Source organism: Notolepis coatsorum (assembly GCF_963971535.1).
Source record: "Notolepis coatsorum genome assembly, chromosome: 1".
Taxonomy (NCBI): domain Eukaryota; kingdom Metazoa; phylum Chordata; class Actinopteri; order Aulopiformes; family Paralepididae; genus Notolepis; species Notolepis coatsorum.
The window spans coordinates 1,071,764-1,097,448 of record NC_140165.1 but is presented as its reverse complement, the minus strand read 5'-3'; the positions used below and the strand labels follow the sequence as shown (position 1 = coordinate 1,097,448).

The 25,685-nt window shown below is 47.2% G+C and overlaps 2 protein-coding genes across 2 annotated transcripts in view; one reads left to right on the top strand and one right to left on the bottom strand.

Annotated features, from left to right (window-relative positions):
- The window catches only part of LOC311240365 (N-chimaerin-like), a gene marked incomplete at both ends in the record, with an annotated part of 43,458 nt that extends 43,226 nt beyond the window's left edge, over positions 1–232 (top strand). Inside the window, 1 exon segment of the mRNA XM_084328949.1 lies at positions 128–232. Within this exon segment, the coding sequence (XP_084185075.1) occupies positions 128–232 (105 nt within the window).
- A 1,022-nt stretch (positions 233–1,254) lies between these two features.
- LOC311231131 (N-chimaerin-like) overlaps positions 1,255–25,685 on the bottom strand; it is a gene marked incomplete at both ends in the record, with an annotated part of 26,031 nt that continues 1,600 nt past the window's right edge. The window contains 7 exon segments of the mRNA XM_084317632.1: positions 1,255–1,426; positions 2,144–2,249; positions 4,007–4,054; positions 4,057–4,143; positions 7,628–7,705; positions 9,751–9,924; positions 10,823–10,907. Coding sequence (XP_084173758.1) covers positions 1,255–1,426; positions 2,144–2,249; positions 4,007–4,054; positions 4,057–4,143; positions 7,628–7,705; positions 9,751–9,924; positions 10,823–10,907 — 750 coding nt within the window.

Below are 25,685 nucleotides of genomic sequence, written 5' to 3'. Positions count from 1 at the left end.
CCCCCCGTGATGGTCCTTTCCCCCCCACGGGACACAGCCTTGGATTCCCCCGTGATGGTCCTTTCCCCCCCCACGGGACACAGCCTTGGATTCCCCCGTGATGGTCCTTTCCCCCCGCGGGACACAGCCTTGGATTCCCCGTGATGGTCCTTTCCCCCCGCGGGACACAGCCTTGGATTCCCCCGTGATGGTCCCTTTCCCCCCACGGGACACAGCCTTGGATTCCCCGTGATGGTCCTTTCCCCCCCGCGGGACACAGCCTTGGATTCCCCCGTGATGGTCCTTTCCCCCCACGGGACACAGCCTTGGATTCCCCCGTGATGGTCCTTTCCCCCCCGCAGGACACAGCCTTGGATTCCCCCGTGATGGTGCTCGGAGGTGGTCGCTTTCAAAACATAATGTTGTCGTCGTCCACGTTTCTGTCACGCCGCCTCTTAGCAACAGAATCGTCTGCACGCCCTTCTTTCTTTTCCAATTTTCCATTGAAATTAGGGCTGTACCGAATGTCATTTTTTAACATTCAAAGCTTCTATTGAAGTATTCGAACGAAGCTTTGAATGTCTGTAAAAAAAAAGAAGAAAAAAAAAGAAATTGTATTTCATAAATCTTTTTTTTTTAACTAAATCCTCAATTTGAATGAAGTGATTAATCTGATTAAATTAGTATTTTTTTTATTAAATCAACTTTCTTTAATGAATATAACTAATCAGTTTCGTCAAATATAAATAATCCAATGAGGGCACGGTTGGTATGAAAGTGATGGTGACGTCTTATAGTATAATACTATAATATTAGTGTAGCCTAATCTTTATCTGCAACTGTGAAGAAAAACCCCCATTGGTTTTAAACAGAATTAATAGACACCAAAATAGATTTATTAAATCTTTTAAAAAGAATTTATTGGAATGTTGATTTAGAATTCGAACGTCGACATTATGATTGAAGCTTCGAAGCATCCGGTACAGCCCTATCAATTTTCCCATTCAAATCCTTTTGTTTATCGAAGAGGACACAACAGCCACTTTTCCACGACGCGTCCCTGGTCAGGACAGAAGACGAGGCGTGCGATGACTCTCTCCGTCTTCACGCGGTCAAAGGGGGAACACCCACCCCCCTCCCCGTGCCCCATCCCACCACCGGCGGCGCCAGACACCGCTCGTGTGACGAGTCCCGACAAGTCACTGTTCCGTCTGTCTCCCTCCCCTGCTTCCTTCAGGACAGAGCTCCCCCCCCCCCCCCCCCGCCCCAGTCTCATCAGAACAGGACGTCCTGGCTGGTGATGAGCGTCTCCACCACCAGCCGCTGGTACCGGATGTCGTTGAGGGCCGTCATGGCGTCCAGGTCGGGGGCTCGCATCAGCGTGGGACCAAACACAATGCCCAGGTTCTCACTGGTCATCAGGTTCTCCTTCTCACACTGGATCACCCTGAGGGGGGGGGGGGAGAGAGACAGAGAGAGAGAGAGAGAGAGAGAGAGAGAGAGAGAGAGAGAGAGAGAGAGAGAGAGAGAGAGAGAGAGAGAGAGAGAGAGAAACAGAGAGAGAGAGAGGGGGGGGGGGGAGAGAGAGAGAGAGACACAGAGAGAGAGGGAGAGAGAGACAGAGAGAGAGAGACAGACAGAGAGAGAGACAGAGAGAGATAGAGAGAGAGACAGATAGAGAGATGAGGTACAGTAGAGAGACAGAGAGAGATTGTGTATGTAGTGTGTAGTGAGTGTGTGTACCTCTTGAGATGCCCCATCAGATGCCTCATGGTCTCACAGTGTGTGTGTTGTGTAGTGAGTGTGTAGTGAGTGTGTAGTGAGTGTGTGTACCTCTTGAGATGCCCCATCAGATGCCTCATGGTCTCACAGTGTGTGTGTTGTGTAGTGAGTGTGTAGTGAGTGTGTGTACCTCTTGAGATGCCCCATCAGATGCCTCATGGTCTCACAGTGTGTGTGTTGTGTAGTGAGTGTGTAGTGAGTGTGTAGTGAGTGTGTGTACCTCTTGAGATGCCCCATCATGTACCTCATGGTCTCACAGTGTGTGTGTGTTGTGTAGTGAGTGTGTAGTGAGTGTGTGTACCTCTTGAGATGCCCCATCATGTACCTCATGGTCTCACAGTGTGTGTGTGTTGTGTAGTGAGTGTGTAGTGAGTGTGTGTACCTCTTGAGATGCCCCATCAGATGCCTCATGGTCTCACGGTGGGCAGGAGGCAGCAGCTTCAAGGCCTCATGGAGCGACTCTAACCGCCTGTCCGAGTCTGTGATCTCTGGAGAACACACACACACACACACACACACACACACACACACACACACACACACACACACACACACACACACACACACACACACACACACACACACACACACACACACACACACACACACACACACACACACACACACACACACACACACACACACACACACACACACACACAACACACACACACACACACACACACACACACACACACACACACACACACACACACACACACACACACACACACACACACAGAAAGTGAGTTGCTAATGTCGCATGCCGAGTCTCAACTAGGGGTGTGGTCAGGAGGCATACCTTGTCAACCCTCCCGTTTTTTCCCCGGATTCTCCCGTATTTCACCCTTCTTTCCCGCCGTCCTCCCGTTTAAATATGTCCCAGTATTTTTGCCGTTTTTTTTTTTCTTTCAAATTTTCAAAATGTTTTACAAAATGGCTGCAATTCCCCTCCGTGACGACAGGTGGCAGCAGTGTGGATTAGACCGCTAGCACAGGAAGTCACACCAGAAGAAGGTTGCGACCCAAAGAAGAAGAAGACGGACCAGATAAAGAAGGGTTTTAGCACGAAATTTATTACATTCTACGGTGGACTTGAGAGAGGATGGTGCGGTTCCACCGGCAAAGAAAGCCAAGAAGAGTTACTGCAAATATCTCACCAAACGGAGAGGAGACGTTCCCGTACCGGACGAAAATCTAAATCTGCCGTTTTTTCAAATCCCAATGTTGACAGCTATGTCAGGAGGGGCATAACAAATTGCAATAAAGAAAGATATTTGCGATACTTTCTTGCAACTTAAAAACACGCCTTGACACGCCCTGACACGCCCTGACACGCCCCCAACATGTCCCAACACGCCCTGACACGCTCCGACACGAAAAGAAGTACACCTCCGTTCATTATTATGGTTGGTGTAGTTCGGTAGAAAATACTTCCTACGTGAAACTGTTCACAACGAGGTCTGTTAGTAAAGGCACTGAAACTATCTGTTGTCAACTAGGGCTGACCTTCGAATTTCTTTTTTGGCATTCGAAGCTTCGGGGGCCGAGATTCAATTCTATCAATTTTAAATAAAATAAAACTATAATATTTTATTTTATTTAATATTTTTTATGTTGTGGGACTTGTACAGCACTCTTTTAAAATCATAGACAAACGAAACACTTTGCTTTCATGAAATATTGTAAGCCGTCATTTGAGGCTTTATAAAAGCAGCACAATGAACACAAATCTGTCCGACCTCATCTTAAATAACAAACAGCATTACTTTTTGTAATTAACAAAGGGAGGCAGAGTTGATTTTGCAAAGTAAAAAAATTAAGATTTCTTTTTTAAATGATTTTTTCTTTTTTTATATATTTGAATTTTATTCTCCCATTCGAATCCCATGCCCATCGAACGAAGCTTCGAAGTATTTAAGACAGCCCTATTGTTAACCATCATATATTTAATTATTTTGTATTTCTATTTTGGGTGAACTGCCCCTTTAAGCATTTCATTCCTTCTCAGAAAGTAACATTCTCCCGCAAAACAAACAAACACACACACACACACACACACACACACACACACACACACACACACACACACACACACACACACACACACACACACACACACACACACACACACACACACACACACACACACACACACACACACACACACACACACACACACACACACACACACACACACACACACACACACACACACACACACACACACACAGTGAAGACCTACTCCCAGCCTCTATGAATCGTGGGTAGGCGTCGTACGTGATGAGGGGGATGGCAGCTCTCGGAAGTACAGCTTGAGGGCTCCGGTGATGATGTTGATGTCTTCGTACACGTTGGACGATATATCGGCTTTCTCTCCGTCTAGAGACCAATCAAGTCAAGTCAAGTCAAGTCAAGTCAAGAATCACCAGAGATAAACTGAGTGAACAGAGATCGAGGAGAGGAGGGCGTTACGTCTCTTGGAAGGAAATGCTGAATAAAGCTTAAAAGCCGTATGATGGACGGGGGTACAGTAGTTGTGATTTTTGGACATTACGTTGTATGAAATACTTAAAGGAACACTCCCAACAGTTTGGGAAATTAGCTTATTTGCCATCTACCCTGGAGTTAGACAAGAAGATGCATACCCTTTTCTTCTCTCTGCATGCAGTAGGAGTAGGAAGACGTTGGGAACTAGGCTAATGGAGGAACCTACTTCCAGTGACTGATGCTAAGCTAGGCTAATGGTGCACGTCTTCCTACTCCTACTGCATGCACAGAGAATAAAAAAGGTATGTATCTTCTTGTCTAACTCCAGGGTAGATGGCAAATAAGCTAATTTCCCAAAAGGTTGGAGTTTTCCTTTAATGCCAGTAGTGTAGTGGATTCAGGGTTCCCACAGACATTGCAAAATGAAATTCAAGGACTTTAAAGTACTTTTCCAAGCACTCTTTTTCTTTTAAATGCTGGTAATTTTTTTTATGATTTTTTTAAATCTGATCCAATATGTATGGCTTAAAACCAATTTCCGACAATTAGTTACCCTTTCAACACTTCACTGCCGTTCACGTAGATCTACGGTTCTGTCATCCGATCGTTGAGTGCCGGAAACGTAGATCTACGTTTCTGTCACGGTATTTTCTTTTATTATCTATATCCTTTCATAATTCAGCGGGGCACCTTGTGCATACTGTTCCGAGTGTGTCTGAGCTGGCAGACGGTATTATACCGCCCTCTAACGCCTTCGGCCAGTAATGCACCCGGTTAGAAATGGGTTCGTTTATTTTCTATACCGAGCTGCGGCGTGGGGGCGGGTCCTAAACACTCCGGCAAAACACACGCTTATAGGGATGGCTTGGACAACTGACCCCGGCCGCCCGTTGAAGAGCAATGCCCAATAACGTCGAGGGACGATCGCTGTGGATAACTGGAATGGCGATGAGATTATTGGATTCTTCTTTTTTCATTACTTCAGAGACCAGGTAAGGACACTATATATGAAAGCTTGTGTTGATCTGATATTTATTTCTACTGCGATTGAAGCTATATGTGTTTGTGTGTCTAGCTGTTCTGCCGTTGGGATGCAGAGGGGGGGGGGGGGGGGGGGGGGGGGGGGGCGCCGGTCTAAACCACATTGCATGCGTGCACCCAAAGGATAATAGTGATGATCTAGCGTTGATTTCAGGAAGATCCGATAATCAGGCGAAAAATGACAACGTGTTTATTGAATTACACAAAAACGCTGTTTTCGTGTCTTTTCCCTGGAATTGCTCAGAAGCGGCCGGGACTATGTTCATATTCAAAACGGTATCAAACGGAAACGTACGGATGAAAAGATTATCTGTTTTTTGCACGTTGACCAGTAGCTCAATGAGACTCGAGGGCGTTATTAGACTATAAAATATAGGTTTAGTTCTACAAACTACAACTACGTTTACATGGGTTTAATGGGCGGCACGGAAGTGGTCACTTCCCGGAAGGGGCGTGGCACTCAAAGTGTTAAATGGAAAAATTATATTTCTTGATTCAGAACAATTTGATCATGGATGAACAAAACTTCAATGCGAATGGTTGATTTGAATTTCAAGGATTTTTTAAGCACCTTGTTAAAAATGGGGCTGTTTTCAAGGAATTCCAGGCTTTGACTTTTTTTGTGTAAAAAAACAAGCACTTTTAGCACTTCAAGGACCTTCAAGGACCCCCGAGTGGATTACAGAGTCACCTATTCCTAACACAACATCATGTCCTCCAGCACTTTGGATTCTCCCATCACGTGTTAATACCATTATTGTGCCGAATAGAAGACTTTTTGTTCCTAGAAAAGAAATCAGAAAATGTTTCCTTATTCCTTAAGTCTAGACCTTATTTTCAAGGTCTAGACTTTTTAACCTCTTAAGCCCGGAGCCCTATTTTCTGAAAATCCGCCTAAAAATACATACCTAAGTAAATGGAAGATTGCTCCACCTCTACAACACCATTTGCATGTTCTTGGTACCTAGGGACATCTATGGATCTCAGGGAATGTATTCCCAGTCAGTGACAGAAATATTGTGTCTGTTACTAGGCGTGAGTAAATTGTAAGGAACCAAAGGAGAATACCAATAAAATAAAAATATAAATCATCTTTGACGCCATTTACGGTGGATAACACCATGCTAAAAATGGCCAGACATGAAGAACTGCCACTGAGCTCGTTCAGCACCTTCTTGAGAACACGTGTACAAAAAAAATCTAAGCAAATTAATAAAGGGAAGATGATTAAATAGAAGGTTTTGTAGATACAGTACTGAATTCTGCCATCCGTACACATGCAATATGAAATATGATTATAGAATATAGAATATCAGGCCTATAAATTACCTTATTGTGGCCAAGTCGTAGATCTATGGATCGGGCCAAATCTCCCTTTTCCAATGGCAGAGTTATATCTGGATTTAGTATCACCAGGCGTGCAGCAAAAACCGTGAATGAAATCTACTGTAAGTACAGTAACTCTTTTTATAATGCAAATTTCTCCGACATTTTTCATCAGATTGCAATGCCGATTTTTTTGCTAGACGTTCACAGAAAGGTAGAGAAACTAAGGGGGGCGTTCTAATGTATGCCAATAACGTTCAGGCTACATTTGAAAAAAAATATATATCATACAGTCTGTAGAGATGGATTTATGGCGCGATGTCATTTGCGGTCCACCACCGGACCGCTCGGGCTTAAGAGGTTAAAACAGTCGGGAGAAAAGCTGGAGGTGGTTATTAACCCTCTGCCTGCACGTTGTGGTGTGCATTAACACTCGTCCACTAGTATTTCATACAACTTAATGTCCCAAAATCAGAACTATCCCTTTAATGTCAGCCATTCAGCATTATTTGGATGCATTTGGTCCTCGACATACAAATCGTCCACGATCCCCGTTCCTTCTTTAGGCCAGACAGAGCAGACCGACTGGTGCCAATAGATACCGTATCAAGCTCACTACAGAACGGCCAGCGACAGCGATGACTGAGGACTTAAGTAATCAGGGAAATATGTTATTATATTAATGTGTTATTTGGGTTACCGTTTGTTTACAGAGAACAAGATGTACAGGCAGCCCATTGTGACATCTCGTCATTTGACCTTGTAGTAAAGAACAAGATTACAAACTCATATCCCCGACATAAAAAAATAAAAAATTTAATCTTTTGTACATTTTAGTTTATTCGACCCTTCATAACTTTTCCCAGGCCTAGAAAACCTAAGTTTTCCAACTTTCTATCTCGAGCCAAAAATGGGCTCTTGGTGGTTCTTTGAAAGAAGGAGTATAGCAATAAATAAATAAATAGATGAATTAAATAAAATTTGTCACACGACACAGCCGTTTACCCACCTCGGTCAAAGGTCAGCTTCACGTCCTCGATGAGCTCACTGAAACCTGATATCCTGTACAGACCCTCAGACTCAACACCTGGGGGGGAGGGGGGGGAGAGGGGGAGAGAGAGAGGGGGGAGAGAGAGGGAGAGAGAGGGGGAGAGAGGGGGGGGAGAGAGAGAAAGATAGAGGGGAGAGAGAGACAGAGGGGGGGGGAGAGAGGGGAGAGAGAGGGGGAGAGAGGGGGGGAGAGAGAGGGGGGGGGGGAAAGATAGAGGTCTTGGTGTTATAATAGACTCAGACCTAAGCTTTAAATCAACAAGGTGACAAAAACATCATTTATCCACCTTAGAAACATAGCTAAGGTACGGCCAGGCATGCGTTCTTCATGGGACGGGGTTGCCCCAGATAAGTACTCGCTATTTGCATATCAATAGCGCCGGTCGTCAGGTGTGTTAAATACGTTCTCAGATACATTCACACCTAACTTGTTGTGAATGACATGTGTTACGTTCCATTCGTAGAGGCAATTAGGCACTGTCTTTAGTCTGTGCTCAAGCGAGGGGACATTAAATGCGCATTCGCGGGAGCGCGCGCATGCGCGCTCCCATTAGGTGCGTGCAACCCCAGATGATTTCAATAACGCACCACTGGGTACGGCTGTTAATAAATAAAAAAGACGCTGAAAAACTGATCCATGCCTTTATCTCAAGCCGACTCGACTACTGTAATGCACTCCTCACCGGCCTCCCAAAAAAAACCACAGAACGACTCCAACTCATTAAAAACTCGGCAGCTAGGCTACTAACTAGAACCAAGAGGAGAGACCACATCAGTCCAGTATTAGCTAACCTACACTGGCTTCCGGTAACATTCAGAATTGATGTCAAGGTCCTCCTCCTTATATACAAAGCACTAAATGGAACAGGACCAAGCTACATTGCTAATTCTCTAGTCAACTATGTGCCTCCTAGAACATTGCGATCATCTACCACTGGTCTATTGAAGGTTCCAAACCACAGTCTAAGGAGAATCGGGGATGCAGCCTTTGCAAACTATGCACCAAAGTTATGGAACACACTACCTATGGACATTAGGGAAGCTAGATCTCTTAATATTTTCAAATATAAGCTAAAAACGTACCTCTTCACCATAGCCTTCTAATACACCCCGCTGTTGATTGTACTGTAGCACTATTTTACTCTGTCCATTCTATTGCATAATTTTACTATCTATTCTATTCTACTATTCTATTATTGCACTGTATTGTTTTACTCTCGTCTATTGCTTTACATTTTTTTTATCTATTCTATTCTACAATTTTATTGCACTGCACTATTACACTTTTTACTCTGTCTATTTTATCTTACTCTTTTTATTATTGTCTATTTAAAACGGAATCAAACCATAAACTAGGTGGCCTGTTGGGATGTTAGATGTGAAAAAACTGATTTTATACGTCTGCACTTTATGTGCTCATTTTATGCCTTATGTCTTTTTTCTGTTGTGAAGCACTTTGAGCTGCAGTTTCTGTATGAAAGGTGCTCTACAGATAAAGTTGATTATTATTAGGGATGTCCGATATTATCGGCCCGACCGATATTATCGGCCGATATCGGCAGTAAAATGTGATATCGGAAAATATCGGTATCGGTTTTAAAAACAAAAAAAAACAATAACAATATTTGTTATATATATATATCCAGTGAAATTATTAGTTACCTGAAATTATTCAGTTTTTTGGACGGGTAAACCCTGCATATATCGGTATCGGTTGATATCGGTTGATATCAGTATCGGAAATTAAGAGTTGGACAATATCGGAATATCGGTATCGGTAAAAAAGCTAATATCGAGCATCCCTAATTATTATTATTATTATTATTATTATTATTATTACTCCTCCTACTAGACAACCCGGAGTCAATCACATTACCCACTCAATTAACCATAACAATTACAATAATAATATAAAAAGTACATAAAACTCATCTTAATATCACTCAAAGCTACACTACCCTAAGTTGCTCAGCAACAATTTTTTCAGTTTTCTTTTTTAACCCATTCAAGGACTGGGCACATTTTATTTCACTGGGGGATTTTGTTCCATCCCCCCCCCCCCCCCCCCCCCCCCCCCCTCACCCCGGGCCTCGATCTCCTGGATGCACATGTCCACCACCATGGGCCTCTTGGTGTTGTGGGCCTTCACCAGCGTGGTGAGGTCACAGCTGTACACCTTCTTCACGTGACGTAGGTCCGGCTGGCAGTCGTTAGGCACCATCTTGGAACACTGCTTGTGTACGTTCAGACCACAGTCTGGAGGGAGGGGGAGGGGGAGGGGGAGGGGGGAGAGAGCGGGGGGAGTGGAGAGAGGGGGGAGAGAGAGAGAGAGGGGGGGAGGGAGAGAGAGAGGGAGATGAGAGGAAGAGATAGAGGGAGAGATAGAGAGGAAAAGAGATAGAGGGAGAGAGATAAGAGGGAGAGATGGAGAGGAAGAGAGACGGAGAGGGAGAGAGAGATGGAGAGGGAGAGAGATAGAGGGAGAGATGGAGAGGAGAGAGATGGAGAGGGAGAGAGATAAGAGGGAGAGACGGAGAGGGAGAGAGATGTGCCGGTATGTCAGGATGTCAAATCAAACCTCTCATCAGAAACGACATCAAGTCACAAACAGCGTGTGGCGCCGGACAGACGCATCTTTACGTGAGTTATTAATAAGTTACCTGCACACTTCACTTTACGTGAGTTATTAATAAGTTACCTGCACACTTCACTTTACGTGAGTTATTAATAAGTTACCTGCACACTTCACTTTACGTGAGTTATTAATAAGTTACCTGCACACTTCACTTTACGTGAGTTATTAATAAGTTACCTGCACACTTCACTTTACGTGAGTTATTAATAAGTTACCTGCACACTTCACTTTACGTGAGTTATTAATAAGTTACCTGCACACTTCACTTTACGTGAGTTATTAATAAGTTACCTGCACACTTCACTTTACGTGAGTTATTAATAAGTTACCTGCACACTTCACTTTACGTGAGTTATTAATAAGTTACCTGCACACTTCACTTTACGTGAGTTATTAATAAGTTACCTGCACACTTCACTTTACGTGAGTTATTAATAAGTTACCTGCACACTTCACTTTACGTGAGTTATTAATAAGTTACCTGCACACTTCACTTTACGTGAGTTATTAATAAGTTACCTGCACACTTCACTCCCTGGGCAATGAGGCCCCACATGAAGTTAGCACAGTATTCACACCAGTGAGGCCCACGGAATGTATGAACCTGGAGAGAGAGAGAGAGAGAGAGAGAGAGAGAGAGAGAGAGAGAGAGAGAGAGAGAGAGAGAGACGAGAGAGAGAGAGAGAGAGAGAGAGACAGTAGAGAGAGAGAGGGAGAGTAGAGAGAGGAGAGAGAGAAAGAGAGGGAGAGAGAGACAGATAGGAGAGAGGGAGAGAGAGACAGATAGGAGAGAGGGAGAGAGGGAGAGAGAGGGGGGAGGGAGAGAGTAGAGAGGGGGAGAGGGAGAGAGTCAACTTTAATGTTGCCGCAATTACATTAACTCAATCAGTGCCACCCACGTAATATTACATGATTGCCCGACAACCGTTGGGTGCCAGGTTCATTTTTTTTTTTTTTTTAGATTTTAATATCCTATTTAATGCCAGGGATCCGTATGTTGCCGTTAGAAGCCCTACTGCGATGCAGAGGGTGCAGTACCGGCCAGATTCTCCCAGGTGGCGGTATCGAGCTGCAGTAAACCCTATCCCAGATCCTTGTATTACACTGTAACGTCTCCGGGCGCAGATTTTTACTAGACGGCAAGGCTATAGGTTCAATCGGTCGCATCCAAACGTCTACGGGACATCCGATGCATATGCTGTGATTGATTATGCCGTGGCCCTAATCGACATTGGATGTACCAGATGGCGATCAAACAATAGGAATATTATTTTTGGAATACTCCCGGCCACAGGTAAGGACTATCTGACGTAAATTCTTGCTTGATTGTGCAATGTTTTCATACCGATTAGCTGAAACTTATTAGCGTTTTTAGCATTCAATACTAATGCCGTTACTGGTAATCAATAATCAGAAACGACTCCCCCCCAACCCCCCCCCTTTCATGCATTCATGGTGGAACATAATACCAATCAAATGCATTTGGATTTTAACCCTAGCTTGTGTAGGACCGAAACGCCAATGGATTTAACGTTATTAGCTTAGTGCCTTATAAATAGCTTCATTCCGATATAACACTCATATTCATCACGGTATAAAACGGGAACGCATTCATGAAAAAAATATTTCTTTATGGCATATTGAACGGAAGGTTCATACTGTCAATCGACAATGACATTGGATACATAGCTATAATATAGAATATAGTTATAGCTCTACAAACAAGGTGACACACTCCTATCTTTTAAAGCGTGGCATTGCTACGACGGGCCCCGTCCAATAGCTGGCACTGATTGAGTTAAAGAAGCAAAAAGATCTGCAGGGGTTAAACATGGAGGACAACATCATCACGCCCAGTGTGTGTATGTGTGTGTCTCTGTATGTGTGTGTGTATGTCTGTATGTGTCTCTCTGTACTATGTGTGTGTGTCTGTGTGTGTCTGTATGTGTGTCTGTATGTGTGTGTCTCTTTCTCTATGTATTTCTGTATGTGTGTGTGTGTCTCTGTGTATCTGTCTCTGTGTCTCTGCATGTGTGTGCGTGTGTGTCTCAATGTGTCTGCGTGTATCTCTATGTGTGTATGTGTCTATGTGTCTGTGGTATGTGAGTGTGTGTCTCTGTCTGTGTGTCTTTCTGTCCTAACCCTCCATCCTGTGCTCTTCTGCTGAATGACAATGAGAAGCCGAGTCAGCAGTTCTCCTCTTCCACTCCTCTCTCCTCCTCCCCCTCATTCATCCTCTCTTCCCCTCCTCTCTCCTCCTCCCACTCATTCATCCTCTCTTCCCCTCCTCTCTCCTCCTCCCCCTCATTCATCCTCTCTTCCCCTCCTCTCTCCTCCTCATTCATCCTCTCTTCCCCCTCCTCTCTCCTCCTCCCCCTCATTCATCCTCTCTTCCCCTCCTCTCCCTCATTCATCCTCTCTTCCCCTCCTCTCTCCTCCTCCCCCTCATTCATCCTCTCTTCCCCTCCTCTCTCCTCCTCCCCCTCATTCATCCTCTCTTCCCCTCCTCTCTCCTCCTCCCCCTCATTCATCCTCTCTTCCCCTCCTCTCTCCTCCTCCTCATTCATCCTCTCTTCCCCTCCTCTCTCTTCCTCCCCCTCATTCATCCTCTCTTCCCCTCCTCTCTCCTCCTCCCTCATTCATCCTCTCTTCCCCTCCTCTCTCCCCCTCCTCTCTCCTCCTCTCCCTCATTCATCCTCTCTTCCCCTCCTCTCTCATCCTCCCCCTCATTCATCCTCTCTTCCCCTCCTCTCTCCTCCGCCCCCTCATTCATCCTCTCTTCCCCTCCTCTCCTCCTCCCCCTCATTCATCCTCTCTTCCCCCTCCTCTCTCCTCCTCCCCCTCATTCATCCTCTCTTCCCCCTCCTCTCTCCTCCTCCCCCTCATTCATCCTCTCTTCCCCTCCTCTCTCCTCCTCCCCCTCATTCATCCTCTCTTCCCCTCCTCTCTCCTCCGCCCCCTCATTCATCCTCTCTTCCCCTCCTCTCTCCTCCTCCCGCATTCATCCTCTCTTCCCCTCCTCTCCTCCTCCCCCTCATTCATCCTCTCTTCCCCTCCTCTCTCCTCCTCCCTCATTCATCCTCTCTCCTCCTCTCCCTCATTCATCCTCTCTTCCCCCTCCTCTCATCCTCCCCCTCATTCATCCTCTCTTCCCCTCCTCTCTCCTCCCCCTCATTCATCCTCTCTTCCCCTCCTCTCCTCCTCCCCCTCATTCATCCTCTCTTCCCCTCCTCTCTCCTCCTCCCTCATTCATCCTCTCTCCTCATCTCCCTCATTCATCCTCTCTTCCCCTCCTCTCTCCTCCTCCCCCTCATTCATCGTCTCTTCCCCTCCTCTCTCCTCCCCCTCATTCATCCTCTCTTCCCCCTCCTCTCTCCTCCTCCCCCTCATTCATCCTCTCTTCCCCTCCTCTCTCCTCCTCCCCCTCATTCATCCTCTCTTCCCCTCCTCTCTCCTCCTCCCCCTCATTCATCCTCTCTTCCCCCTCCCTTCTCCCCTCTCATCCCCCTTCCTTCTAGGGATGCCCCGATCGATCGGCCAGCGATCGGTATCGGCCGATATTCAGTATAAATATGAGATTGGTGAATTCCGATAATGCTTTATTTTCGCCGATCGTGAAAACCGATCGAAAAACATGATCCAATTCTTAGCGGAGATCTCACTCGCTGACTTCAGTCTCAGACACACGGAGCTGCAAACTGCCGCTTCGAATCCTCCTCCTCCTGCCCCTCCCGCACCCATGTAAACAAGCTCGGGCAACAGTCTGCTCTAACCTAGTGCATGAGACCTCCGTGAGCTAACGTTAGCTACCGTTACTGTTTAAACAGAATGACCCAGTCAACTATTCACTTTTAGTTTAATACATGAGGCATTGTTAACGGTATTTAGCCGGCTAGCTACTGATAGCTCCTGATATCAACAAATGCTCCAGCAATAGTCTAGTAGTAGTGCATGATAGCTCACGTTAGCTCACTGTTCAAAACTAAATGTCCAATTAAACTAAATAGTTCACAGAGGCGTTGTCTTAACGTTATCTAGCCAGCTAGCAGTAGCTACAGATATGTCCTGATATCAATGTCTTATAACATTGATTCGATGCGTATTCGAGCTGAGGGCAGCTGAATGTGATCAATAGGGTCCAGCTGCAGCACCGGAGAATCCTGGCCGTAGCTGGAGGCTACTCGAGTACACACAGACAGTGGAGCTGTTTGCAGATAGCGAGCATTTTGACTTGTTGCGTGGTGGCGATGTCTCGCAGATAATACAACTACAAGTATGATTATATAATATATATTTTTTATAATTTTTTTAAAAGTATATATAAAAAAATATATATATTTTTTATACCAAAACGATCGATATCGATATCGGTATCGGCCTATATGGCTCAAGACGATCGGTGATCGGTGGCAAAAAACGTGATCGGGGCATCCCTACTTCCTTCTCCTCATCCGCCCTTACCCGATTCTCTCTTCCTTCTCTTGCTCTCTCCTTTCCCCACCATCCCTCTCTTTCTCTCTATCCCTCTCTCGCTCTCTCTCATTCTCTCTCTCTCTTGACTCCCAGCACCTCACATCATCATATTATAACTGTTACGAAGGATCAGATTAAAACCGAATATATATATTTATTTATTGATATATATTGAATAGTATTTGTATATCGTTTGATATCCCTTGTATATTCCTTGTACATATACACGGAATATCCCTTTAGCCTACTATAGCCCATAATAGTTCATTCTCTTATTGGACAAAAGGACCAGGCGCCAGGGGACCAGCCCCTGGCGTCAAGTTCAAAGGTACCGACGAGACATGTCCGTACTAGCCCCGGCTCCGCTCAGGGATACGGCTACCGAAATGAGAGTGGCACTATTTGTTCACCGTGCATATAAATATGGCGCAAGTAAATGTAGAAGACCCTTAGTCCTTTACCCTTCTACCCAACTTAGTAACAGAACGTGAAGCCTCACCCACGATACCGCGTGCGGTGAAGTATGGCCTGTTTGGCCTTAGAATAGCATCGAGACCTCGTGCGAATTAATAACTGAATTGTCAGAGTTTGGCACTGTACCGTCGAGTGCGACGTATTTCTATTAAGTAATAATAGTCTATCGTGTATGGTGCATCGTGCGGTTAGAGTTCTAAAGTGACCAGCATCTCCAACGCTTCCTCGTGTTATCTAGAGTCTTAACCAGGCTGGGCCGACCACATGGCGCCTTCACCCGAGGAGATCTAGGCGAGGACCGAGGGACATGTACACTGGATTACCTACCCGACGACTGCTGAGCCCTATGCGGCTGGAATATATTTGCTTTGGTACTGTGATTTGTGGAGTGGATAATCGCAGACGCCTGTGAGTGTTGGATTTACCCCGAGAGGAGTCAAGTTGAGTCGGCGCTCAGAGAGACTGAGGTCGCCTAGCTTCTTCTTCACTGTGGAGCTACAGCCTACAAGAGAACCAAGGTGTATTCATCTGCGGATCAAGAGTCTACTGCACTGTCTTCTGTACTTGAAGTCTCCCTAGATATCGTTGACCAGACGGTCTACTACCGACGGCTCTCCTACCCCCCCTACCGGCTTACTACCGGGAGGACCCCTTCCAGAACATCCCGCTATATCATTAAGAGTACCATAGATCTAATTCCCTAAGAGCCAGGTTGTATACTTGCTTCCTGCGTAACCAGAGATTGGACATTCAGTGTTGATTTGCCTAAGAGTACTCATTTGCCTTACAAGTGCATTCAAATCATAAATGTAATAGTAACTATCATATGTACCTTTTGCTATATTAAATATTTGATTATTACCTTTGTGTGGAACCGATTTCATTGTGGGAAAGTGTTCATCATATTTAGATATCGTGTACTGTATGGCCAGTAGTTAAAGTACATAAAGCGGTAGTGGTTTAATGATACCATACTTATCAATACAGTCAGGGAATTGTACCCCTCAGTTACAATTGGTCCTTCGAGCCGGATGGTAATTAGTGTAATATTAATATAGTGGTATTAATATTGAAATGGCCTATGATGAACACTCCACGAAACGGTCCTCCTAAAGTAGAACGCCCGCAGCGTAGACGGCAGCCACCTCAGTACTTAGAGGATTACGCTGCCAGTATACTACCTAGCCTTCTACAAACGGTAAACGCGGTAAAAGTAGAAAGTAAAATTATGTCCGACCCTATCAACCAGGATACCCCGACCACAGAGGCCCTAGTGGGTTCTAATGTAACTGACCAAGCTCACGGTGGGGACCAGGAGGGAACTGACACGACTTTACCCCCCGCCAAGACCGAAGAAGTAGTCCCCCAAGAGCTCCGGGAGGAAGACAACCCTCCAGAGATGGAACTCTGTACGGAACAAGACGAGGAGAGCGCCGAGGAGATAGAGCTCCAGGACTCCCCGCAGGGGAACGCATCCCCAACGAGTACTGCCAGGAGCGGATCACCTCAACCAGCGTCTTCCCCCAGCGAGGCGGACAGGATGCTGGCACAGGCGTTCCTCGCCAGCCTAGCAGCCTCTACGGAGCGTGATCGACTCCAAGCACAGACGCTTAGCGAGCGCGAACAACTCCAAGCACAGATGCTTAGCGAGCGCGAACATTCTACCATTGAAAGAGAACGCCTCCAAGCGCAGCAACGGAGCGACGAGGAGCGCATACGTCTGGAGCTGAGACGCCTTCAGACGGAAGAGAATATGGCAAGAGACCGGGCCGACACCCAGCGTGCCGCTGCCGGTGCCCAAAGAGAAGCAGATCTCACCAAGCGCGAAGCCGAGCGCGACAGACTACAAGCCGAGCGCGACAGACTACAAGCGCAGCTAATGGAGCAGCTGATCACCAGGGCAACACCCCCTCCCTCCACAAGGGGTTCCAGGGCCTCGTCAAGACACGGGTCAAGGGCACCCTCCCCTAACCGATTAAGCGACCCTGAGCCCGACCACCAGAGAGAGTCTATACCCCCCTCCGAACCCCTTCCCCGACTGGTCCCAGTGAGACCCAGCTACAAGGAAGGAACGGCGTACACCGCGGAGAGGCTAAATAGACGACTACAGGATCTAGATGACCTGGCAGAGGAAGAAGAGGGAGAAGAGGAGAGTCAAGCCCGACAGCAGCACATTACTCCACAGGACCAGGAGGTCCAGTACAGCCCAGGCTATACCCCCGCGGCTCTGCGCTACAGACCCCCGACTCTATTCACGGGTGAGCATGACGCACGACCAGTCCCGAGGAATAGTACCTGGACCAGCGGGCCATGGTACCCTGCCGGTACCAGCCCACCGAGAGGCGTAAGAGGAGACTCGCCCAGGAGGCCTCTCTTCCAACGCTCACCGATGTGCCAGCCATCCACGGCGTCATACATTGGCACACCGACGTTTCCAGACTTCACCCATGAGAACCGAGCACAGTACACGGAGCTACGGATGTGCTTAGAGACAATGATGGTGGATGTAGCTGATGAACGCCACAAGTATGCTATCCTATTGAAGCACCTGAAAGTGCCCAGAGCGCACAACATAGCGCTGGCCTATGCCACCTCTACTACCCCATACACAGCGGCTCTAGCAGCACTAGACCAAAGATATGGACGTATATGGGATTACGTAATACAAGAGATAAGGCATATTGACCGCCTACCCCCAGCAACAGACAATCGCTCACTAGACGACCTGTCTATCAAAGTACAATCCCTGGTAGGGATGCTGGGGGCGCAACGAGAAAAGGGTATGCACGAACTATACGCAAACTCGAACGTCGAGAGGATTTTAGAGAAGCTGCCGCCCGCCCGACAGGAGCGCTTCAGGCGGCAAAGAGACCACCGTGAACCTAACGGTCCCGAGCCATCCCTCCTAGACCTAGCCGACTTCCTGGCGAGAGAAGTCAGCAGCCTACGGTTGGATACGTTCGTGCGGAGCACACCAAGCTCCAGAGAGGGACCTAGGAGAGCAAACGATGGCCGAAGATCGGTGACTGTCATGCACCAATCAGAATCAGTACCGAGCAGCAAGAACCACAGTACCCCCTCGATGAAAGAGAAGTGGAAGATGGTGTGCCCGTACTGCGAAAAGGAACACTGGTTGTCACAATGTGACCTGTTCAAGAAGATGACCGCTGAAGAAGTGAGTCAATGGATAAAGTCCAACAGGCGCTGTTACCGATGTGCGCGCAGTCACATGGCAGCCGAGTGCCGCCTCAAGAAGAGGTGTAGTCGGTGTGACGGAGCCCACCTAGATGTCCTACACGACAGTAACAGAAGAAAGCCTGCACCATCCAGCAGCACAAAGGCAAGTGTTATGTACATCGACCCCGCTAGCAGCAGCGGCGCCCAGGTGCTCTTAAAGGTGGTCCGCGTAACACTGAGTTACCAAGATAAGGTCATGGACACTTACGCCGTCCTTGATGACGGGTCAGAGAAGACCCTTCTCCTCGCGTCCGCTGCGGCCCAGCTGGGGCTGCGGGGGAGCGAGAACCAGATGACGATTCGGACAATAAGAAGAGATCTAAAGACGATAAAGGGCGAGAATGTATCCTTCACTATCGCAGCAAGCGGGCAGCCCGAGAGACGGTATAGGATTACTAATGCTTTCACCAGCCAAGAAATAGGACTATCGCAGTACACCTACCCCATCGCCAAGCTGATGGATAAATATGTGCACCTGCGTCAACTCCCTATCCCGCTCATAGACGGTGCCACCCCGACCCTGCTGATAGGCTCCGACCATGCAGACCTCATAGTCCCGATAGACCGGGTCCATACAGGACCCAGAGGTTGTCCTGCAGCAGTCGAGACCCGCCTAGGATGGACATTACAAGGCCCCCTCGCCAAGTCTCTTAACCGAACAGCAGCCACTAGCTGCCTCCACTCCAGAGCGACAGAAGAAGACACCACACTCCTGCAGCATGTCGAGAGGCTATGGACACTAGAGACAATGCCCTTTAAGAACGAAAGGAAAGACATTCGTTCTAAGGAAGATATTTACGCTATAGCCCTCCTCGAGCAAGGGACAAAGAGAGTCACAGTCAACGGAGTGATGAGATACGCAACTCCACTCCTGAGGCGAGAGGGAATGCCCACCTTTCACGCCACAAAAGAGGCGACGGAGCGGTATCTATTGAACACAGAGCGGCGCCTAGCCAAAGACCCCGCTCAAGAGGCTGTGTATCGCGCTGAGATTAACAAGCGAATCACAGCGGGACACATAAAGAAAATTGACTGGCGACGTCGTGCGCTGCTCCGCGCCTCCCTGATCAAAGACGGCTTTGATCTCAGGCAGTGGGCCAGCAGCGACCCGCAAGTACTGCGCAGCCTCTCCCCCGAGGACAAGGCAGCGAGCAGCGACACCTGGATGGCGACCATCCCAGGAGAAGCCCAAGAAATGACACTAGGACTAGTCTGGCGCTTCAAAACAGACTCGCTCCATTATAGACACAAACCCCTGACCAAGGAGCAGGGAAGGTCGACGGCAATACCGACCACCAGACGGAGTGTATACAGAACACTCGCCAGACAATATGACCCGTTGGGATGTATTCTACCTTACACCACCAGGGCAAAGATGATTGTAAGAGCGCTATGGGACAAGGCCCAGGGCTGGGACGATCCCATACCCGAACACCTTGCATCCACATGGAGAGAGTGGGAGACGGAACTCCGCTCACTCCCAGGTGTTAATATACGCCGCAGCTACTTCCCACCCACAGTGAGGCCAGAGACATGCAAGATGGACCTGCACGTATTCAGCGACGCCTCCGAAGTAGCCTACGGTTCGGTGGCCTACTTGCGTGCCCGAGAGGAGGGAGGAGAAATACATACTGCTTTCATCCGGGCTCGCTCAAGAATAGCCCCACGAAAGCAACAATCTATCCCACGTTTAGAGCTCTGCACAGCCCTAGCAGGAGCGCAGCTCGCCACGTTAATCCAACGTGAACTCACCATCCCGGTGCAAAGAACAATCTTGTGGTCAGACTCCACGACCGTACTCACATGGATCCGGTCTGATTCGTGCAGATACAAGGTCTTCGTGGGAGTCAGAGTCACCGAGATTCAAGAGTTAACAGAAGTAGCGAGCTGGAGGTATGTGGACACCAAACACAACCCAGCTGACGTCATCACCCGGGGAATGTCCCTGGATGACCTCACCCGTCACAACCTCTACAGTGACGGACCAGAGTTTCTCAAGCTCCCCGAAGAAGAGTGGCCTACACCCACCCCACGGGAGGCGAGTAAAGAGGAGGCCGAAAACAAGAAACCTATGTTCTGTGGATTGAACACACTCGTCTCCACAGACCCCGACATAGACGATTGCCTCACCCTACAGAGTGCGCAGCTAAAGACATTTCTGTGGCACCACCCAGAGGTTCAGCCCACAACTGACATTTCAGCAGCTGACTACGAAGAAGCAGAACTTCTTCTACTACAACGAGCCCAGAGAGACTCGTTCCCCGATGAGCTAGCATGTCTACAGGGAGCAAAGCCCGTCCCATCAGACAGCAGACTGCTCCACCTAGCCCCCGAGAGCGACGCCCATAGTCTCATCAGAGTGGGTGGTCGTCTGCGGAGAGCCCCAGACTTACCGGATGACGTCAAGTACCCGATAGTCTTGAACAGCCGACACAAGGTCACAGAGCTGATCATAAAGAAATACGACGAGGATGTGCACCACGCAGGGGCAGAGAGAGTCTTCGCGGAGATCAGACGTCGTTATTGGATACTGCAAGGGAGAGAAGCAGTGCGGCGCTTCCAGCGAACCTGTCTAGACTGTCGTAAGTGGCGAGCCCAGCCCAGTATACCCCGGATGGCTGACCTACCTCCCTGTCGCCTCCGACTCGGCGACAAGCCTTTTCACTCCACCGGTATGGACTGTTTCGGCCCGCTGTATATAAAGAAAGGAAGAGGAACCGAGAAGCGGTGGGGTATTGTATTCAAATGCATGACCACCAGAGCGATACATATCGAACTCCTTCCAACCATGAGCACAGACTCATTCCTTATGGCCTTCCGAAGATTCACATCATGGAAAGGAAAACCGTCTACATTATTGTCTGATCACGGGACAAACTTCAAAGGCGGAGAAAGAGAGCTGAGAGAGAGCTTCCAAGCTATGGGCCCAGAACTTAAGACCCACCTCGCTCCATCCCAGATTGACTTCCAGTTTAATCCCCCGAACGCACCTCACTTCGGTGGAACTTGGGAACGAGAAGTACGTTCTATAAAGACAGCCCTGTACGCCGTGCTTGGGGCCCAGACCGTGGCGGAAGAAATCTTAATGACAGTCCTCACGGAGATCGAGGGAGTATTGAACTCAAAACCCCTCGGTTACGTCTCAAGTGATGTAGCAGATGTCGACCCAGTCACCCCCAACACACTCTTGATGGGGCGGCTGGACCCCGCGCTACCCCAGACAATGTACAGGCCTGAAGAAGCGAACGGCCGAAGAATGTGGAGGTACAGTCAAGTACTGGCTGACAAGTTTTGGAACAGCTTCCTACTCCACTACCTACCGTCTCTACAGACCCGCCAGAAATGGGTGAAAGAGAGAGACAATTTGACAGAAGGAACAGTCGTCATGATTATCGACCAGTCACTACCCCGAGCTATGTGGCCGGCCGGCCGCGTAAGCAAAGTGATCACCGGTGCCGATGGAAAGGTCCGAGCAGCTGAAGTGCTCGTCCAAGGGCGGACCTACACCCGACCCGTGGCGAGGCTAATAGAACTGCCAAGGCTCCCTGATACTATCGATGACGACCATGACCCCATGACTTTGTGAACTGACTGACCCTCACAGCGGACATTGAGTAGTGGACAGTGCGGTTAATCTGTCTCTGCTTAGCTAATTAGGTGGGACTAATTAGGGGGCGGCTGTTACGAAGGATCAGATTAAAACCGAATATATATATTTATTTATTGATATATATTGAATAGTATTTGTATATCGTTTGATATCCCTTGTATATTCCTTGTACATATACACGGAATATCCCTTTAGCCTACTATAGCCCATAATAGTTCATTCTCTTATTGGACAAAAGGGCCAGGCGCTAGGGGACCAGCCCCTGGCGTCAAGTTCAAAGGTACCGACGAGACATGTCCGTACTAGCCCCGGCTCCGCTCAGGGATACGGCTACCGAAATGAGAGTGGCACTATTTGTTCACTGTGCATATAAATATGGCGCAAGTAAATGTAGAAGACCCTTAGTCCTTTACCCTTCTACCCAACTTAGTAACAGAACGTGAAGCCTCACCCACGATACCGCGTGCGGTGAAGTATGGCCTGTTTGGCCTTAGAATAGCATCGAGACCTCGTGCGAATTAATAACTGAATTGTCAGAGTTTGGCACTGTACCGTCGAGTGCGACGTATTTCTATTAAGTAATAATAGTCTATCGTGTATGGTGCATCGTGCGGTTAGAGTTCTAAAGTGACCAGCATCTCCAATGCTTCCTCGTGTTATCTAGAGTCTTAACCAGGCTGGGCCGACCACATGGCGCCTTCACCCGAGGAGATCTAGGCGAGGACCGAGGGACATGTACACTGGATTACCTACCCGACGACTGCTGAGCCCTATGCGGCTGGAATATATTTGCTTTGGTACTGTGATTTGTGGAGCGGATAATCGCCGACGCCTGTGAGTGTTGGATTTACCCCGAGAGGAGTCAAGTTGAGTCGGCGCTCAGAGAGACTGAGGTCGCCTAGCTTCTTCTTCACTGTGGAGCTACAGCCTACAAGAGAACCATGGTGTATTCATCTGCGGATCAAGAGTCTACTGCACTGTCTTCTGTACTTGAAGTCTCCCTAGATATCGTTGACCAGACGGTCTACTACCGACGGCTCTCCTACCCCCCCCTACCGGCTTACTACCGGGAGGACCCCTTCCAGAACATCCCGCTATATCATTAAGAGTACCATAGATCTAATTCCCTAAGAGCCAGGTTGTATACTTGCTTCCTGCGTAACCAGAGATTGGACATTCAGTGTTGATTTGCCTAAGAGTACTCATTTGCCTTACAAGTGCATTCAAATCATAAATGTAATAGTAACTATCATATGTACCTTTTGCTATATTAAATATTTGATTATTACCTTTGTGTGGAACCGATTTCATTGTGGGAAAGTGTTCATCATATTTAGATATCGTGTACTGTATGGCCAGTAGTTAAAGTACATAAAGCGGTAGTGGTTTAATGATACCATACTTATCAATACAGTCAGGGAATTGTACCCCTCAGTTACAATAACTATCTCAATTCAATTAAATTCAAGTCAAATGGCTTTATTGGCATGACGTACTTGTACATGTTGCCAAAGCAAATGATTAATATGAACATAAAACATAAGCATGGATTACAAAACAGATAAAGTACATACAAAATATCATCATAAAATAAAACATCAAATATTACGGCATAAACATGTCAGGTGACTGTCACTCACTGTCCCTCAGTCTAGGGCTGGGCGATATGACCAAAAACGTTATCGCGATAAAATTATAAAATTATTTTCATATAATTCGATATCGATAATTATCGTCGATATAATGTCTGTCAAGTTTAATTAACTTCTTATGCTGCTGCGAATGTCTCAAGTCGAGTCGATGTCGTCATCAGTCCGCGCACGTTAGCAGTTAGCCGACAAGCGGAGTATCTCATGACAATAAATGACACTAAAATACTCTCTTCCGCCACAATATATTGAAACAAACTATATACCCCACACTACTATAAACGTGGCCTCAGAATTCAAAACACACACATACTCGGCACGTAAATATATAAAACAGTGCCGTGCAAGCTAGTTTTCCTAGCCAGCCTGTTTTATCTAAGCGGTGTATTCCATGACAATGTGCTAAATATGACACTAAAATACTCTCTTCCGCCACAATATATTGAAACGACGTCCACTGTATACCCCCACTAATATAAACGTGGCCTCAGAATTCACGCCACACACATACTCGGCACGTAAATATATAAAACATCGCCGTGCAAGCTAATTAGCCTAGCAAGCCTTGTTGTTGAGTGAGTCCTACCTCCTTCCGGGTCTACTTCGCTCTCGGCCATCTCCTTCACTGATTGGTTGTTAGCTGTTGTGCGTAAGCACGTCATCACGTAACGTTGGTTGTTGTTAGTGAGTGTGCTGAGCCGAGGCTGAACGGAGCCAAGCTTGGAAAATCGATATATCGTTTCATGTTTATTTCGAGGAAATAATTTATCGCGATAGTTATCGTTATCGTTTTATCGCCCAGCCCTACCTCAGTCTATGGCAGTCAGCAACATAGGCTGCTGCTAGCTCACAGCTTATCGAGTCCTCCCCTAGTAGGACTGGTAGTTTGTCTGTATCTGATAGTGTAAGAAAATCTTTTGTTATTAATTAATTAGTTTCTCTAATATATTTATATTTTTCACATTTGGTGAGGAAGTGCAACTCAGTTTCAGGCTCACTGAGGATGCAATAACAGCACAGCCTTTGCTCTGCAGGAAGCCAGGTTTTCCTGTGCCTTCCCTTTTCAACAGCGAGGCTGTGCTCACTCAGTCTGTATTTTGTCAAGGTTCTTTTTAGTTGTTGATCAGTCACCATGCTCAAATAATCTGCTATGGTGTACTGTCGATTTAGAGCCAGATAGCACTGCATTTGGCTCTGTGCTTTTGTTTGTGTTTTCCAATAGGTGATGTAGTTTTGTTTGAGCTGTGTAGTAATTTGATTTATTCTGATTGGTGATGTGTTCTGTTCCTGAGGTGTGTTAAGAGAGCAGGTTTGTGGACTCAGCCTCAGGACCAGCTGGGTAAGGGGGTTCCTGATGCTCCTCAGCTCTTGGCACTGCAGGGCTTGATAATGGTACGAGAGGGGGTCACTTTGTTTTAGGTGTGTCCAAAAGTTAATTAGACTAAAGGTGATGGCAGAGAGGGGGATGAGAAGGAAGCTGGCTGAGAAGGAAGCTGGCTGCCATCCTGGAGAACCCCTCCCACCCTCTCTATGACGAGCTAGTCATATGAGAAGCACGTTCAGCCACAGACTCATACCCCCCCCCCCGACACTCAACTAACCGCCTCGGACAGTCCTTCATACCAGCGGCCATCAGGCTCCACAACAGTGGGCAGCGACTGCTGCCAGACATTGACCTAGAACTAATAGGAACCCAAGGAGGACAATAACACTTACTGCACCTTATGTGGATACTGTGATACTGTGAATAATGTATATTTCAGTTAGTTAGATAGTAAATTATAACACTACCTTATGCATACTGCACCTTATGTGACACTGTGAATATATATTTCAGTTAGTTAGATAGTAAATTATATTGACCTATTTGTCTACACTGCTTGTGTTGTTTTTACTACCTGTACCCCCCCCCCTTCCCCCATGCTGCTATGATGCCTGA